The following is a 19,194-nucleotide window of genomic DNA, read 5'->3' as shown; positions in this document are numbered from 1 at the left end:
GTTTAGGGCTGCTGACCGGGATGAATTCATAGCGTGTTCGCTTTAGTGATGCCGATCGAAGCCTGACTTGGCACTCGAAGCCGCAGTAGTCAAAGTGTGACGCTTGTGACAGCAAGTGTCGAAGTCGGACGTTCGTTGCTTCAGTGGTCGAAGTCTGATGTTCGTGGCAGCAAATTTCCAAGTCTGACTCGCGCAGGCAGCAGTAGTCGAAGTCTTTCGCTCGTGGAAGAAGAAGCCAGAGTAGAATGGAGAGTGACTGTCGGGACTGATAGATGGACTGGAATTATTAGCACCTCGGACTGACATTTCAACGATAGTTTTGGCAGAGGGAAACAGATGAGGTCAGGTGACATCTCGCGTCATCGTTAGCTCGCCGTCGACGTCAGTGCCCTGACTGATGTGCATCACTGCCGTGATATCAGGTAGTGATTTGGTGATATTTTGGATACGTCCGTACTTGATGCTCGACTAAACGGAGAACCTGGTCTGCCTAAGTTATCTGGATCCGCGTCTTCAGAAAAGGTAAGCTTTGTTTTACCCTCGCCGGACCGAAAGCTTTTCTGCATACTGCGGGGTTAGTGGATTCCCCTCGCCGTTTCACCCCTAAATTGAGCTAGGGCTGGGGAAAATGAATGTATGTGCCATTGTGAGACGAAGCGACTGGCTTGTACACACTTTTAGGATCTCAGGTCAAGCGGTGACCTCAGGTCAGGTCAAATGTCCCAAAATAATGGGTTTCTGTTCGCAAATAATTTCGTCAAAAATAATCGCAGTGTCGCGATTTTGGCGCCATAGTGTGTTCGTCATGCTCAGGAGCGTCGAATGACATAATTTTTCTGGAAAAGAGTAACTTGGAATTTTGACCTAAGATTTAAGTCAGGCCAAGGATGTTAACCCGCGCCCCGCTGGGCTATTCAGCCATACGCGCCCTGCTGGGGGGGGGGCAGATTCTGCCCCCCCTGTCTAACTTCCGAACCGATGGTCGTAGAAAGACGAGGAAAACGGCAATCAAAAGCTCTCAACAAGGCGGATCTTAAGAGCCAATCTTTTTTGCTTAAAACCCACGCCCCGTAGGGGGGGGGGGGGGGCGAAACGGCCCCTCTGTCCTTTTCCGTCGATATCTCCTAAACGGATGAAGGTATCGCCACCAAACTTTCAAGACCCCTCCGGGCATAAATTTTACACATTGTGACCAAAAATTTTCCAGAGGCTATCATAAGTTGGCCACAAACGACGTCAGAATGACGTCATGTTCTGTCATTTTCGACCGAAAAAAGACCTTCGCGAGAAGAGCTGTTAGGCCTACAGTTTGAAGATATAGAAAAATGATCAAGACATAAAAGGTGTAGAAATAACAGGGCTACAAAACTGCTATCTCGGATTTTTGAAATTTTTGAGTTTTGACCCCCAAAAATAAAAATGCAGTTTTTTGGATATATTAGCCCAAAAAAATCCAAAAAGTTTTTTGAGTTTCGAAAAACCGGAATAAATGTGATAGTACCTACCGTCTTCTATCTACATACCAAATTTCAGATCCATATCTCCGTTTTTGGCCAAGTTATAGCGAAAAAACTGTTCAAAAATGAAGACGTCAAATTTTCAAACTCAAATTTTGGCAATTCTAGACCACGTAGGGCAAAACAAAGACCACCATTGGACTCCACGTGACGAGCTGCATCGAATGGATACCCATTTTATGCAAAAATATCAACTTTGAAATTTGACCTAATTTGACCTGACCTTGACCTGACCTTGACCTGACCTTGACCTGACCTTCACCGTAACATAATCCAAACTGACCCCAAAGGCTGCCTGACCCACATAATCGCATTTGTCATGTAAAATGGACCATAAAACATGTATCACACGCAGGGCTGCGGAGTCGGAGTCGGAGTCGGAGTCGGAGTCGGTCGGAGTCGACAGTTGTGACCGGAGTCGGAGTCGGAGTCGGAGTCGATTTTAGAAACCCGAGCCGGAGTCGGAGTCGGAGTCACCGAAAATCTGTCGACTCCGCAGCCCTGCTAGGTCTGCGGAGTCGGAGTCGGGAGTTGGAGTCGGTCGGAGTCGACAATTCTGCCCGGAGTCGGAGTCGGAGTCGGAGCTGGTTTTTGAAAGCCGGAGTCGGAGTCGGAGTCGGAGTCGCCGAAAATCCATCGACTCCGCAGCCCTGATCACACGACACTTTCATATTGTGACCCCCAGTCACCTGACCTCTGTGACCTGACCTGGTATCAGTGACCTCAGATAGCGAAGTATGTGTTTGACGAACAATGTACCGTCGATGGTTTTCAATAACTTACCAATTTACTCGATTTCACAACACATTACTTGAAATGCCTGTGAACGGTGAAAATCTGACCTTTGACCTGACCTGTGACGTCATCGGTTTGACCTAGGTCAATGAAATTTGGTCACAAGGTAGTTACCCGGTGGGGCTATCGAACGCCGTTTGAATTTTGATAATCGGCCGGTAAATTTCCGAGATCTCAGGGGGGGGGGCGAAACGCCCCCCCCCCTACGGGTGATAGGGTCCGGCGGTAGCCCTACGGGGCGCGGGTTAAGAAGATCAGAGGTCAGGTCAAGGTCAGGTCAAGGGTACAAAATGCATGTTTCTACAGCATCGGCTTTGCACCGTAGTTGCCGAATAATGGACTGAGACTGATTGCCCAAAACGTGTTCTTAGGCTACCAAGACAATATTCGTTGCATACAATATCATGCAAAGGTCAAGGTCAAGGTCAGGTCAGGTCACTAAAAACGAAATATAGAAAAGGGCATATGCGACACATGTTTTATGGGTCATTTTATTCATAGAATTCAATAGGCACACTCAATAAGTGATATGGACCACATCTGGATGAATTTCAGGTCGAGGTCAGGTCAAGGTCAGGTCAAGTGAGGTCAAATTTTGAAGCTGGTTGTTAAGACCTTAACCCGGCAGTTGCTGGGGTATTTCGCCACCCGCCGTTTGCTGGGGAGGGGGGGGGGGCGTTAAACGCCCCCATCGATTAGGCTCAAGAACCAATAGGCGCAGCGAAACGCACGAAACGGCAAACGAAAGAACGCGACGAGACGGTTCAGTTGAGTACTTTTAAGTTGAATTTTCATGTCACAGGTCGGGTCAAGGTCAGGTCAAACACCTGAAATCGGGCTTTCAGCACCATGGACGTCAGGACTTCGCAATGGGCGCCTCTCGTCATAAGCTCTGTCAAAACGGTGCACAACCCTTCATATAAGGCCTACAAGAGTGTCAGATCCATGTAGGGGTCAGTCAAGCATAGGTCAGGGTCAAGGTCAGGTCAACCCGGTAGGCATATATCCCCGAAAATCAAAACTGATATTCGCAGCCTGTGACACATGTTTTATGGGTATCTTTGGGCGTAGAACACGATGGTGACATTCATGTTATCATATGTGTACGTGTTTGGTTCAAAAAGTTCAATTTAAGAAATGCATGTATCATGGTCGTGAAGTAGTCACGAGAAATTGCCAAGATTCAGTTCAAGATTTTGGACAATGCGGAACGATAATCAAAAATCGAAGATTGCCATTTGATTGTTCATGGTATTGGCAGTCTAATGGCGTTTACGGCATGTGTGTATGTTTATTTTGTGATTTTATATGATTTTTTAAACATATGCTGTTTTTGGTCGAAAACTTAGAAATTATAACGTCACTAAAACCTCGATATCTCAAAAATTTCCCGACCATTTTTTAAATCTTTGTCGCAATATACTTCAATAAATTCCCTACAGGTAGCCAAATTTTGGCGCGCCTGCGCGCCGCCGATTTTATGCTATAGCGCGGCGAAAAAAAGTGGAGGCGCCCCTCCCCCTCAGCAAATCGCGGGTTAAAAGGTGTCTATCTGAAACAGTTTGTCACGGCAAATCGAATGGTGCTATTTTTGTTTCCGTACAAGGTCTAGAACTTCCAAAAAATCATTTTTTAAAGAATTTTTATTTGTCGTGACGTCATAAGATTTTGAATAACTCCCACACTTTTGAACCGATTCTTCTGAAATTGGTATGTAGGTGCACGTAGACCACTTCTCTGACATATATTCCGGTTTGTTTGATACACTAAAAATTTTGGATTTTATAAATATTTCCCAAAAAAGTCAGTTAGCTTGACCGTTTCCAAAGAAAAAAAAAACATCATTAGACGCTCCGTGACACATACAAAACATTTGTAACAAAACTTGCACTATCTTGGCTGAGCGACCATTTTTACCGAGGTTATTTGCAAAAAAAGTTTCGGAATCTTCGACCGGACTTCTGAGGTTACCTGTTGATCTGAGGAATATCGTGCAAGATGCCAATATCTAATGTTAACGTCGCGGTACTTGTCTACGAGTTAACCCTTCAGTTCTGAGCTTTGATGATATTACCAGTCGTCGATGCCGTGACTGGAATTACCAATTTATAGATGCTCCCACCAGTCTATTTATTGAGGCTACCGTCTCTTGCACAGACTACATGATTCTTTGTTTTCATTGGCCATTTGAGAAAGTAAAAGAGTCAATGCAAACTTACGAGTAGGTATAAGCCGTTTTGACGACGGTCTATCTGGCGAATGCACCTAATTTGATCAAATCTGTACCAAATCTCTTTTTAAGTCTTTTAGAAGAAATATTTTCATATCATGAATTAATTTCAGTTTTGGTAGAAAATAATGTCTGATTAGTTGAAAAATGAGGCATATAAGCATATATGCTACCAAAACTGACAACTTTTATGAAACACAATTAAACTAATTTGACCAAATTTGCACCAAATCTGCACCTAATCTGCAACAAAGGTCTACCAGATGGCCGTCGTGAAAACGGCTAAAGGTGACTTAATGTGAACGAATAGGCGACCGTGACCGAAAATCAAAACACTGCATGGAGCGTGCTCCGTTCTTACTTCACGAGGTGATGGAACTCTTCTGTCCCCCGCAGGGGCAGCACCGGTGACCACCAGGTCACGGTGAGCTCAGTGCACCACAATGAACGCCAGTGAGTCAGCTAACGGCACCCAACCAGCCGCCGACCTACCGAGCCTGCCGCCGCAGCTGGAGCTCAACATCAGTGACGGCAGGACGGACAACGGGCAGTGTAAGTCGCAGTACCTGCCCGGAGGCAGTGGCGGATCCAGGGGGGGCATTTGCCCCCCTGAACCCCCCATTTGCCCCCCCTGGATTTGCGTCCAACCAATATACAACGGTGAACTTCTTATAACCAAATTTTGATACGGTGATCATCGTTTTTGATTCACATGAGGCATGCGATGAACTGTGTAGTGTGTAATGAGACCCATATGGATAATAGATGGAACGGGATATGTAAGGAATGTCCGATGAATTCATAAGATATCATTTAAGCATCTACAATAAATTAGTTTCGCGGCTCAAGGTTATGAAACGTGAAACACCCCGTGAATTGTTTCTCACTGATTGAATGGCTCCAAACTATGACGTCATAAGTGAACCTCTGCACGGTCTTCAGATGTCGCAACTTCGCAACGCTCTCACTGCCAGAGGTGCTTTCACAGGGAAATCAAACTTGCAGGATATAAAATCCATTACGAGTCTCACAACTTGTATATTTATGATTTTTCCTCAAGGTCTTATGAGGTCAGGTCATTTTCGTGACCTCACCATTATAAATCAATGCGGAAAAATGAAAACTGCTATTCTGGCGCCGGGAACAATACGATCTCCAACCATCTCAAGCACACAGAATAAGATTTGATGCACTCCTTGCAAGGTTACATGCGTCACTTTTGCATTGTTGACCTTGCGTGACGTCATTTATGACGTCATTAGGGTCATATTAGTTTTTCGTCGATAACTCCCGATCAAATTAAGCTAGCGAGTCGGGAAAGCCACCAATGGACTCAGGAAGACCTGCCGAATCGAATGATATGCGACATGACCTCCTTCGACCAACTTTGTGACCTGGGGGCGCTGACCTGACCGAGACCTGATGTCAACACTCTGAGTTGACCTCACTCAAACAAAAAGTATATCATTTGACGCGCCTGAGCGAGGTGAACACGATGTTGCCAACATCGCGGCTCTGCGGCCGTTTTTGAGACGTTATTCACCAAAAACGGAACCGTACCTTGGGGCACTTGACCTGACCTCAAAGGTGACCGGTTGACCTATGACCTTAAAATCGGACATCAATATCTGCGTCTCGTAACGACGCACACGCTCGTTTTTTTCCGCGACGCGCTAGCTCCACCAGGGGCGAAACAGCGAGCGGGGGGGGGGGTCGTACCCGCACCCCCCCCCCCCCCCCCACTCGGCCGGCGCGTATGTAGAAAGCCAATAGGCCCGACGAGGGTTAACGCGCGCCCCACTGGGAGGGGCTATTCATAGCCCCCCTCCCGTTTTTCTGCAACTTCCAAACCGCTTGACGTATCGACGTAAATCTTTCAGTACCTTCGACTGCATCCATTTGACACCTTGTGTCAAAATTATGAACTTCGTAGCTACCATAGGTCGGCCGGAAATGACATAAGAGTGACGTCATGTTTGGCCGATTTCGACGCAAAACATTGAACCACGGGCATCGCTCCCAAGAGCTCAGTTTTTAAGCTAGATCCAATTTCTTTGCATGAGAGGACGCAGAATAGACTTTGATGTCAAACTGCAATCTCAAATTTTCAAAATTATAAAAAAAAATTGAAAATTATACATACAAAAATCAAATTTTGTAATTTATTTTTTTTTTCTCAAAAACACTTTTACTTTTCGAAAAAAATGGAATATATGTGATAGAACACATGCATATGATTTACTCTAGCAAGTTTTAGCTAAACAGGAGACTGGGGACACTAGTGGGACATTATTTTGACGTCAACTTTGAAAAATCGTAAAAAATAGAATATTTAAGATTTAAGTAAATTGATTGCATTTACTGGTAAACGGTTTATTTCTTCTTCATTCTTTACTGTTTTTTATGCGTGTTTGCTCACGTGTTACTTCTCAAATTTAAATTTTAGGAAAGGTTGACAATGATGTGAACTGGGACACGTCCAGGAGAAGTGGGACAGATGATGAGGAGAACTGGGACTGGTCGAGAAATGTGATTTAAATGGAAAAATGGCCAAGTTATACACATTATTGCAAAAAAATTCACAATTCTAAATTTTTCAATCAATTTTTTTTTCAGCACATGTTTGACATCGTACACTAATATAGATAGCACCATCGTGTTCCTGAGATCAAACGTCATCCAATAGAAACCTTTTTTGTTAAAGATTTTAACTTCAAACTTTGACCTTTTTTGATCTGAAAGTGACCTGACCTAAGCTAAATTCAACTCAAAATGACCTCGAATGACACAAGGACATCAAATTCGAAATATATGGCCTAAATGGACCATAAAACATGTGTCATGTGACCGACGCATGATATAGTAGTTCCGTGACCTGTGATGACCTGACCCTGACCTGAAAATCAAAGTAAAAGTTTGGTACCCTCAGGGTATCTTAAGCATCTGCTCACGAGTGTGTTAACCAAAAATGAGCCTGACCTGACTTTTAAGACGGCGACCAGAGCCAAAAATGTGAACAAGCCCAAATGCTAATAATTTTTTTACTTTGACCTGACCAGTGACCTGTCACCTGTGACGTCATCGGTGACCTCGAAGTCAATGAAATTAGGTTTCGCTCGATAGTTTTGCCGGTGCTTGCAGACGCCGTGTGAATTTTGACGATCGGCCCAGTAGTTTCGGAGTTAGGAGGGGGGGGGGGCTATGAAGAGCCCCCCCCCCCGCAGTAGGGCGCGTTATACGTAGACCCCAGTGGGGCGCGGGTTAATTCATTAAGACCATTGGCTTCATAGAACATCAATGAAGTTTTCAATGCACATACTATTTAATTCTTCATTTACTTTCCCGGGAGTTACATGCATCTGTCGCAGGAATATCTGAACTAATTAGCGTCCTGATTTAAAGTCGGGACGAGTGTTTGCCTTTTAATCAGATCAAGTTTGAGCGCCAGCGGGGTACCTAAAGCCGAGTTTTACAAGAGTTTCCTCTCCAGACGAATATTTCAAATATTTTTAGGACGTATAGATGCCTACGCCATATGAGTATATTTCCATATCCTAACTTTGCTTGAGCTTGAACAATGAGCGTGCTTATTATAATTATATTTTATTCTATGCTATTTCGAGTCAATACTTACTTCAGAGAAGGTTTCGTAACTCGGGGTTGACTTAATGTATAATATAACTATATTGACGTGTTTCGTGTAATCATTCTAAGCGCGCCTTTCATGTTCCAGATACGGGCGGGCCTGGCGGTATTGATGATGACGTCATCTTCTCCGAGGGGCCGCCCTGGTGGATGGTGGTACATATCTACGGTTTCGCCTGTCTGTTCTTCATGCTGGCCTTCTACGCCTTCTTCTCCGGAATGAATATCAGGCAAGACCTCTAATAAAACCGTAATGACCAATCTCAAGAGCATTGTGTGCTCAAACCCGTCGTAAACCAAAGAAAGCTTGTGACAGTGGCGTAGTCATAACGAAAAATAAACATGGTCTCGCAATGCACAAACAACAAGCATACGCTTCAATATCCCATCAAGGTTTGTTCTGTGAAGTCGATCATCTTCATACAATCTATCAATATTTACGGGAAATGTGAGTAAATCGCCATTACATATTTTTGATAAGCTCTGTGATTACACATAACATCTGATACATAATCATCATTTATGCTGTGAACGTTCAACGCTACTGCTAAACGTAAATGCTGCCAGTCGGTGTGTCTTGTCATACTCCGCAAGCACATCCAAAGTTTGACGCTAAATTTCACATCATAAGCGACACTTTGCGATCAGACGATGGAGTTCTTGACATTTACGGCAATTGAAGCTCCGCTCGGGCTCTCGCTCCGGAAATCTACTCACTCAAAACCTTCCAACAAAGATTCTGCAGGCACGACCGATCATTCTGACCAGCTTTGGAGTTTGGTTTCAGATCGCAAATATCCAGTCGACCATTCATGGCCACCGTAAACGGCTTCCTGTGTGCGCTGGGTGTCAGCAGGGCGGCCTATCTCGTCATCGAGCAGTACCACCTTCAGGAGGTAAGCACGTCTCACCATTCCGGCACGAAGGCATGAGTAATGATGACACTATCGGGAGGTGAAATAAATGCTTGTTAATGGTCCCTAAAGACATGGCTTTGATTCAGGCTTAATTTTACACCAAGTTTATAGGTATCTGATCGACATAGGTGAACAAACGTGCAAACTCTACTGACCACCCGGACGGTGATAACACTGATGTCTCGCAGAAAAAGAGACAAGTTGCGTTTCTGAATCCTAATTTCCTAACTACGTATTGAGCGTCATGCGTTTTTCTTATGCATTTTACTAGGTAAGCGTCTATTTTCGAAAGTATTAAAAATAAACAAACTGGGCCCATAACAGATCATCGGTTTTCTCTCAAAGCGCGCCTCAGTTTCTAAGGGCAGCGGCAGCTTTTCGGACCTTAACCTCTAGAGACCCGAGAGCAAGTTTACAGATAAAACAAGACGAAATTTGGAATATAGTCTGCTTAAGTGGTGCGATTGATAAATTTCCAGTCGTTTTGGCCATATGCCCCAATGCGCATGCGCAGTGACCTGTATACTATAGTATACATTCGGTTTCAGAACTTATTTTTTTGCACTTGGTTGTTAATATTAAAAGTGATAAATATGCTTTTTAATGGTCGCATGGACAATGTCTAGCAATGTGATGAATGGGCTGATGTGTTCTAAACCTTTTGAGGTGATATCTGCATGGAAAAAAACATACTTGTTGTAAACATACCTAGGAGCATTGGGGGTGACATCTTGATCACCTAACTCGAGGTCACTCTCACTGTCGGACCCAGGAGCAGGATCGACTCGAGGGATGTACTCGCCCAGTAAACATGCCGACGTCGGCCGACGCCGGGGTGACGTCGGCCGACGTCGGGGTGACGTCGGCATCTCGGCATCGGTATGCCGACGTCGGCACGACGTCGGCTGGATGTCGGATATGCCCGCATGTACCGACGTCCAGCCGAGGTCCAGCCGACGTCGGGCCGACGTCAGACCGAGATCAATTGCTGAGGTCCAGCCGACGTCGGGGCGACGTCGGACCGACATCGGCCGCTGTTTTGACCGTTAAAATAATATAGAATGCATGTTTCATTTTTCATAAAGAGCTTCTGTATTCAAAATATCCTCATGAAACTCAAATTTTCCTCCACGCCGCAACCCCCTGATCCGGACTGGACGGGAAACTTTAACCCATTTGGGATTGCCGGTAAGCCGAGCTCGCCCGTAGCCGGGTGCGGTGAGTGCTTGGGGGCTGCCCGGCCTATCCTTTGGTCAGGCTCAGCACCGGCAACTCACCAGGGCCGGGCCCAGTTCATATAGAAAGGCCAGTCGGTAAGTGTCACTTTGCCAAAGTGCCACTTATCAAAGGGACACTTTGGGAAACGTTGGTGCAGGTGTGTAAGAGTGGCTATATGAATCCATTGTGGGGTTGCCCTTTCCAATAAGTGTCACGTAACAGCAATGGGACCAGGGACTCTATATGAACTGGACCCAGGGTGCTCGCCAAGAAGACCAATGTCTCCATCCTATCATCCTTTCGGCTCTGAAATGGTCTTGTCAGACCGAAAGGGCATAACCCAACAAAACAAACTAAATTCGCTATCTGGATGCGTGGTTTAGTGGTTAGCGCACTAACCTCACGTTCAAATGACACGGGGTTCGAATCACATCGCCGGCTGATGCTTTTGGCGTGTTGTCCCAGTAAACATGCCGACGTCGGCGACTGGGGGCTCGAATCCCGCCGCCGGTTGATATTTTTGGCGCGTTGTCCCAATAAACATGCCGACGTCCGCCCCGTCGGTCCAACGACAAACGATCTCGTCAACCTCGGCAAACGACCTCGGCCCGACGTCGGCTCGACGTCGGCTGGACTTCGGCTGGACGTCGGAACATGCGGGCATATCCGACGTCCAGCCGATGTCGGGCCGAGGTTGAACCGACGTCGGCATGTTTACTGGGCGTCTCCTGAATCAGAGACATCTAGGTCGGATCCGGAATCAGGTGCTTCGAGCATGGCCTTGATACTGGCAGACGACAGGCCATCTATAAAACAGCACAGTTTATCAAACTTCGCTCTATAATCCGACCTAACTTTTCAGTGATGGCATGCAGACTGTGACGCCACGATCGCTTTTGGTAGTTTGACCATTTATTCTCCATTCAAGAACAGTAGTTTACCATCAAATACCAGTAAAACGCCGTTAGGGCGATGAACGAGAGAGCGCAAAGGTGAGTCGTTTACGTGCCTGAGTGTGAAATGGTACCCCGACTGACTTGTGTGCAACACCATTCTAACCGGTCCCTAACGTTGTGCCATGTTTTAGCGCAATAATTATTGAGATGTGTCCGTGGGAACCACAAGTATGTTTACGCTTCACGTCCTGAATGTATACTTGAGTGCACATGTCCTGTTGTAATGTAAGCCTAAGTGTATACTATAGTACACAAATCAAGAAACGAGCGAATCCTGATGGATACCATAGTAGGGGAGAGCGGGGTCAAATGTAACACGGGGCAATTGTAACAGTGTTAATAATTCATAAACTTACCAATAGAATGAGCTGATGTTCAGACCGAAAATGCGTAATTCTATACTGCCTTTCCCAACGGAGTTTGAAGCGAAAGTGCCGGGTATGTCGATGGCTGTGCACAGTAATGTGTTTTTGAGAGCATTTTGTAGATTTTTATGCCGTTATATTTGATTAGCTCATTCCCGCCATTGAAAAGATATCGACTTCAGACTTTGTGTAAGCGTTGGCAGGCTTGTTGTCGATAAATTGAAAGCATTAAATGCTGCCTACATGCAACATCTTTTTGCGCCAGTGTCGTCTAAAATATGTCAAGGCGCGACGGGGACAATTGTAACATTTTTGCAGGGGTCAAATGTAACAGGTTATAGGTCAGTGGCCATTATGTCAAAGTCGTCAAATTTTCAAAGGAGATGAAACATTGCTAGAATTAAGAGAACTGTGAGTTTTGTCGCAATCGGCAGCTTTTTACGCGATTTATTTGCGAAAAACCAAGGGAGAGGAGGTCCATCCAACCCCTGTATAAGTGCGAGGTTTTATTGCCTTCTTCCTGAGAAGAACCGTCCCTACCAAGTCTGGGAAGATAAACAAGTGTTCAATACTTTTGTTAAATCAAAGTTTTGGAAAAAATTGTGTTGCTGTAGCCTGTAAATGAACATGTTACAATTGTCCCCGGATGGTGTTACTTTTGACCCCGTATCTGGGGCGAATTGTAACAGCTGAATTGACTTTTTCGAACAACAATTTTGACCCGAAAAAGAAGCTATTTCGGAAATGTTTTAACTGCATTTTAAAGACAAAACATCATAGTTTCTGAAAGTAAAAGAAAGAGCTTTATAGCTGCAAACGTGTTTGCACTAGATGATAAAATGCAAAAAAATGTTACAATTGACCCCGTTCTCCCCTATACACATTCAATAAGTAGGATTTAATTTTGTGGTTTAGGTATGACAATTATCTTAATATGTGTCTTACAGTCACGATACAATAAAGTTTTTGTTTTCAAGAGAGTGGAATATAAGATATAGGGCACGTGCATCATCGGGTGGCATGAAATGAAGTCTGAAGTCCGGATGTATGATGTATAGGACTATAGTATACCATCAAGTACGATAACACATTTTGTCAAAATTACGAACGCTAAAGCAAAAATAACTATTCACATATTTGCACAGCACCTTTCTCATAACTAGCAACATGTCAAAAATGATGATAACATGGCATGATAATAAGAAAAAAAGAAAACATGTCGGAGCCTCACCTGAACGCGTCCGTCGCCCCGACATAGCGAAGTCAAAAAGGCCCCTGGCGGCAAATTTTGCAACCAAAGGTTTGTTTTTGGCACCAGATGGCAGGCATTGGATCAGCCTGAGGTATGACCATAGCTATTGCGATCTCGGAGTACATCGGAGTGATATAGACGGCGCTGAAGCCATGTATACTATAGTGCACCCGGGGTCTCTAGAGGTTAATGACAGGCTCTGGTGTCAGTGCTAAAACTGTAGGACATTCTTCTTATGTTGCAAGGTGCGTTAGATGAGCGCCTTGTTTGTCGCAATGCTGGAAGGCCCCGGCGGATATTGGACGGTTTTCATGATAGTTAAGTAGGCCATCAAGATAGTTCTGTGCGGCTTATTTGCCATTGATGACGTTTGGTGTGGTAATGACTTGGAATGATAGTCCTAGAGATTAGATCTTTGGCCTTATCAGCGATGATTGACCGGTACAAAGCCGCACACGTTTTTTTCTTGCCGGGTAACAATCACAATTACTACCTGAGACAAATGTGTTTTGTTACCAAATAAACGATAAATGCCAAAAAAATGCTTAGAAATATAAGCAATTTAAACAGACGAGAACAAAGTAACGGCTGACGACTGCCGTAGTTTTCAAGTCGATCGTGATTCTGTCAGTGCCGTTCAACCTGCAATGTTGGCACTGGTTCACTGACCCGCGGTCCCTGTGTCGCACGTGCAGGTGCTGCCCGAGGTGGTCTCACGCCTTCTGTGGGACGTCGGCTTCCCCTGTCTGCTGGCCGCCTCCATCATCATTCAGTACACGTTCTCTGAGCTGTCCCAGGTCAGTTCCCTGTGGCGCACGGCCAAAACGTGTGTGTGGTGGCTGCAGACTGCCCGCTGTCTTACTGAAGACTGAAGAGGTGTGTTAAAGGGAGGTATGCCTTCTCACGTACATATGATTTACACTGTGGGTGCAGACATATCACGCTAACGAACATATGCATAAACACCATTGTCAAAATGCTATAGCAAAATCTATTGCAATTAAAATAAGTTTTATATGAAACGGCTATTATTCTGCCCGACTACAGATGACGTAGACGTAGATTCTGTCCGACATTCCGAAATGTAAGCGTAGATTTACACCCGCCCGTTTTGTTGTCAGATGAGTTTCGGCCCGGCGTTCCTGCGAAGGCGTCCGTTCCTGTCCAGTGTCATCTGTGGCCATTTCTTCACGGTGCTCATCACGGACCTTATCGCGGGCTTGGAGACGGAGGCCACGGTACAGAACACTTCCTAGGGAGGGAGAGGGAGACTGCCGTTGGCGTGATACGGTCATAGCTGAGGACGAGTGTCAACTATTGCTGCGACGATCGGGGCTTGACGAAATAGCATTTGTTGATTTTGGTGCCTAAGTTTTCGAGGCACTGCAAATGACTGTATTAGATTAGTGTAGACTTTTATTGCTACATTTGGCTATTGTCCTTGACCTTTGTCGAAAAATGATGCATTTGAATATTTGATGCACATGCAGCAGGTTACTAGGCCCATGCCAATCTCTGATCCCTTTGACGTATTAACGCCAGGCCTCAACCCACGCGTCAATATCGTGATTCGTGACGTATTTTGCATACGTTTTATCTTTATATCCTTTTTCTTTCACAGGCTCTGCTGTATATATCTCAGACGGTGTTTATCGTGTGGTGTCTGTTCATCCACACCACCTTCCTCTTTATCGGCTACAAGGTGCTGCACATGCTGAACGAGCTGCCGTCCAGCGCCTTCAATAACGGCACAGTCGACACCAACACCAAAGGTACGCGCCTGCACGTCCTCTGAAATTCGGTATGCAAACTCCACAGCGGAATCCAAACAAGGAAATTGAGTTATTCTGGTCTAAAGAACACATTTCGTTTGGAGAAGCTGGTATAATGTTGTTGCCTGTTTGCCAGTGGGTATAAGTATTTTGTAGCTCTATACTTGCTTCACGTATGCAAGAGAAATACATGTCATTTCAATGTGCCGTATTTGATGTTAAATTGAAATGCAAGGCAAGCTTATATCTGCCTTCCGCTAATTACGCTCATATAGCTCTCATATAGAAATTAATGAAAGGAATGTGAATGACGTCTGGCCGCTGCGACTTTATTTAATTTTGTGCCACTCAATAACAAAATAAATAACCAATAAAATGTGTTCTTTCAGATAACCAATGCAACCTCGATTAAATGTCAACCGAAATGCCGTTACATAAATCCCCGCTTTTGCGCTAGGTACTTTTTTCTTTCTTAGTTTTCCTTTTCAGTTCTGCTGTGTCTCTCCACTGTTCAGTCCATATTCCATCCAAGCTCTCTGACCTTACCTCACCACCCTCTCCAGGAATCATGCAGTTGGCGCTTCTGGCGCGGTGCGGTAACATCGCCAGTTCTGTGATCGCCTCCGGTGGCCAGCGGACGGCGGCGCCGCCACCCAAAATCCGCATCACAGACGAAAACGAGCGGACAGTCAGCTTCCACAGCGAGACGGCCATCACCAGCGCAGAGCCAGGTAAGAAGCTTTTTTTTAGAAAGCTCTTTCGGCCTAAAAAGACCATTGCGGAGCAATGGGATATTAGGATAGGAAGTACCTAGCCATTGGGCTGTGCGGTACACTGACAGGGATCTGCGGAGATCCAGACCGTCCCTGTGCGTCCCTGTGGGACCGGATTCCCCCGTTGGGACAGTCTGCCCCCCGCCCTCCAAACGGTTAAGGAGATAAAGAACAAGGGATTCACTAACAAGGTACGGGGCTAACGGGGGGGGGGGGCGTGAATTCAGAATTTCAGGGCCAAGTGAAGAGCTAATGGAGGGAGCCAGGGAAGGGACCAACGAGCGAGCGGTGACCTGAGCTGCTAACAAAACGACCTGTTCCAGAGCAACCCGCTCCGGCTGCCGAGGAGACCCCCAGCTGCGAGCGGAGACCGTCCGATCCGGTGGCTCCCGTGCGGCGGCCGCTCCGCCCCACGGGCAGACGCTGCAGCGAGAGTGCGGCGACCGGCCGCAAGGCGGCGCTAGCGTCGTCCGATCGCAACCGCAGGTAAGGGAGAACGGCATTGTAAAGGCGCTTTTGTGTAGAGTAGATTTGATGTTGCTCTGACGTCAAAGCCGGTCAGGTTAAACTGTTAAGGGTCGCTATCACCACATTCGTATGATCACTCATTTCAGAGTGCCTCAGGCTTTTCGGACTCTGAAGTAGATACCTAACCACCGCCATGGCGGGGGTTTGCAACCAATGATCGGCCCATCGCCACCATGTCACCGACCTGTGACCGACCCGTGACCCACCGTGACCCGACCCTATCCATCAGCCGGTCATGCTGCGCCCCGAGTGAGCCGGACTCTCTGGAGACCATCTCCCCGGCCCCCGCTCCGCCGGCACCGGCCGCCAGCCGTCCCAAGAGGCCGCCCCCGCGCCCCGAGACGACGGCCAGGAGCTCCCTGCTGCCGACAGCCGCGCCGCCGCGAGACTCGATCGTCTCGACGGATATCACCCTGCAGACAGTGCTCAATCATATCGCCTATATCAGTCACCCGACCACTGTGCGCATGTCGCCCAAATATCAGGTGGGTGCTGGAGGTGGGAGGAGAGGAGGCTTGTCGGGTTTATTCATGGGTGGGCAGGAAAATTTAAGGCATTCATGAGTCAAGCCCTTTGCGAATGCTCTTTAGAAAGGCTTAGGCTGATAATTATAGCAAGGTGTTTGAAAATGTCGTTCTTTCATTTTGCAAGCGGTATTGTCGTGTTCAAAATTCAAATACTCCACTCTTATTTTGACGGTGACGCACAATTAATGCATAGCGATAGCGGATCCTAAATACACCGTTCGCTGTTCACAGGTGCGGCGAATCCTGAAGGTGACGTACACCACAGCACTCCTCGGCGTCCTCCTGTCCGCCGTGTACCTCGCGCTGCTGTACGCCCGGCCTGCCATCGGCTCCACCACCTGGCTTCTGCTGGAGACAGCGGCGCGCTCTGCAGAGTTCTTCATGGGCTGCTGCATCGCCAACATCACCAAACAACCTGTGCAGAGGAGCGGCGGGATGCTGCGCCAGTACCACTGAGTTGGTGTCAGTACCGCGCGGTGGTGAGGCAGGGTGTGATGATAGTGGTGAACTGATGATAGCCGATGATAGCCGGTGACGGATAATGTCAAAAATCCAGTGTTTTGTGTGATTGGCGTCGGAACAATGCCAGTCCGTGATAGCGCGTCGGTGGATCTCGTGGAGGTGTTATTATAATAGTGTGTCCGCATGCTGCTGTGCTTTGATATGGAAAATGTTCTAAAAGGTAGTGATGACAGCTTGACGAGGTATTTGTAAATACCATTTCACATGTGTTTTCACGCACTCGATCACGCTCAAACACGCATAATTTACACGCAAACGTGGACACACAAACAAGCATACACGCACATACAATTATAAATCACGAAGCAAATCTCATGTAGGCTGACGGCGACTACAATAATCATTGTCATCACTAGCATCGTGCTCGTCAGCAGGAACAACATATGCATTGCACGGAAGGTGCATAATTATACATTGAACACTGAACAATTCGTCTTTAATGAAACATAAGTCTGTATATAATGAAACGTAAGTCACGAAACATAAGTCCTAACTATTTCAACGTCACGCAGCCTACGCTAATGTAACCGGGCTATTTCAAAACGTATCTCAAAATTCAGCAAGCATTTCCCGGCATTTCCTCAGTGCCGTTAAGCAGTTTTTTTCGCACAAGTAAAGGTTAGAAATTTAACCGTATATTTGCTATCAATGAACAAAAAACCTCAACCACTCAAGCGATAATCAAACCCTTCAGTAAAACTGTCGAACTGCTTCGGTTGAATCAGCAACCCACTTACCATAAGTATGTTTAGCTATCACGTCGATGGTCGTTTTTTTCGCATGGTATCTGATAGTACGAACTATTCAGTGATGGCGGGCTTTTGCAAATATCCGGTTATCAAAGGCTGAAGTGCGCGACAATGTCGGTGTTATCAGCTGTGGCCCTTCCGGAGAGATGTCTTCAGTGTTGTGGACAATTTATAGCTGGATTGTCCATACAGACTCACTATGTTTGAGCTTTGCCGCCTGTGTCAGAACTCAGAACCATCTCTAATTCATAAGTGTGTGTACATATTGACTGTCAGTCATCTTCAATGAACGTGACTATTTTGAATTCAAAACACATGTATTTATGTATGGAAGGATAATGGATGTCGTATTTATCAGCGTGTATGTTTGTGTATATAGATGTGCGTGTGCTTTTATGTATACCTGCCATTGTATGTAAATGCACATATGTTTTATTCCCGTTTTTGGTTTTGGTAATCGACTTGGGCTTGATGGGTTGAACCTTGGGTTGGACATTGGCACCCGGTACGGACGCTTCTGGCCTTGAGACATAAAAAGCCTCTTGCGACCCACAGACTTTGATAGAAAGAAATAATGACGAAATTGTTACGAGTGAAATAAACCTGATATAAATAACCAATAAACATTTAAAAATATTTGCAAAACATTTTGCAAAACATGCAATGTATACTTATTCATACATTGGCCGCCTGAGCTCGTTTATTTTGGTCCTCAAAGCTGCTTGAAAAATATGAAGAAATAGTGCATCAAGCAAAACGAGTCTGGGGATCGCTTTCCCAGTCTGTAAAAGATGTGTGGTATCTGCAAGTACAGTTTCACAGTCTGTTCTTGCAGATATGAGATACCACACATTTCTGGGAACTGTCCAAACGACCCTTGGGAGACGAAAGAGTGATCTGAAGGGCAGCCCTTACTGAAGCGTTTTTTTATGTGATAGCATCGCTTATTAGTCACATGTGGCCAACACTGGACGACCTCAACCCTTGCGCGTGGAGACCCCACACCGGTCCAAGATGGGATATGGGGGCCCATAGATTCAATCGTTGCCTTTGGCACTGGGGGTTCGGGACTCCCACGAGCCCGGCCCACAGTTTCGCCAATCCTGGCATCAAGCATGGTGCATAACACCAATGTTTCAGTGCTTCCGCCCTTACACTGCCACAGCTACAGTACCTACAATATGGTTGAAAACACAACTACTGGACGTCTCCGAGTAGCGATTTCTTACTTTTCGGCCCCAGAGCCCCAAAGATGGGGGAGGGGGCAAGCTGCCCCCACTGTCCCCCCCCCCGGTTCCCGCACCTATGCGCATAAAACGCACAAAACAACCTAAGGTATAAACCACAAAAAGTCAACAGAGATGGAGAAAAGACATGAAGGCAATATCCTCCTGTTGACTCCAGAGATTACAAAAATCTGCACCCGCC

The 19,194-nt window shown here is 46.1% G+C and overlaps 1 protein-coding gene across 1 annotated transcript; it reads left to right on the top strand.

Moving 5' to 3' along the window:
• Positions 1 to 84: 84 nt before the first annotated feature.
• On the top strand, positions 85 to 18,202 carry LOC122376167. The gene is made up of 11 exons (XM_043355893.1): positions 85 to 522; positions 4,939 to 5,094; positions 8,276 to 8,417; positions 8,975 to 9,083; positions 13,591 to 13,692; positions 14,017 to 14,133; positions 14,517 to 14,667; positions 15,231 to 15,398; positions 15,764 to 15,926; positions 16,198 to 16,453; positions 16,727 to 18,202. Exons 2-11 carry the CDS (start codon positions 4,986 to 4,988, stop codon positions 16,949 to 16,951), a joined length of 1,542 nt encoding a protein of 513 aa, XP_043211828.1. The 5' UTR covers positions 85 to 522; positions 4,939 to 4,985; the 3' UTR covers positions 16,952 to 18,202.
• Positions 18,203 to 19,194: the final 992 nt, after the last annotated feature.

Source organism: Amphibalanus amphitrite, unplaced genomic scaffold, assembly GCF_019059575.1.
Source record: "Amphibalanus amphitrite isolate SeventyFive unplaced genomic scaffold, NRLGWU_Aamphi_draft 002038F_arrow, whole genome shotgun sequence".
In the NCBI taxonomy this organism is placed as follows: Eukaryota; Metazoa; Arthropoda; class Thecostraca; order Balanomorpha; family Balanidae; genus Amphibalanus; species Amphibalanus amphitrite.
The sequence above is the reverse complement of the archived record's forward strand: the minus strand, read 5'-3'. Positions and strand labels throughout refer to the sequence as shown.

Coding starts and splice junctions, on each gene's coding strand:
- LOC122376167 (XM_043355893.1), top strand. CDS start 4,986: ATGAACGCCAGTGAGTCAGCTAACGGCACCCAACCAGCCGCCGACCTA. Junction 8,418..8,974: donor TTCTCCGGAATGAATATCAG/GCAAGACCTCTA, acceptor GTTTGGTTTCAG/ATCGCAAATATCCAGTCGAC. Junction 15,399..15,763: donor CATCACCAGCGCAGAGCCAG/GTAAGAAGCTTT, acceptor GACCTGTTCCAG/AGCAACCCGCTCCGGCTGCC.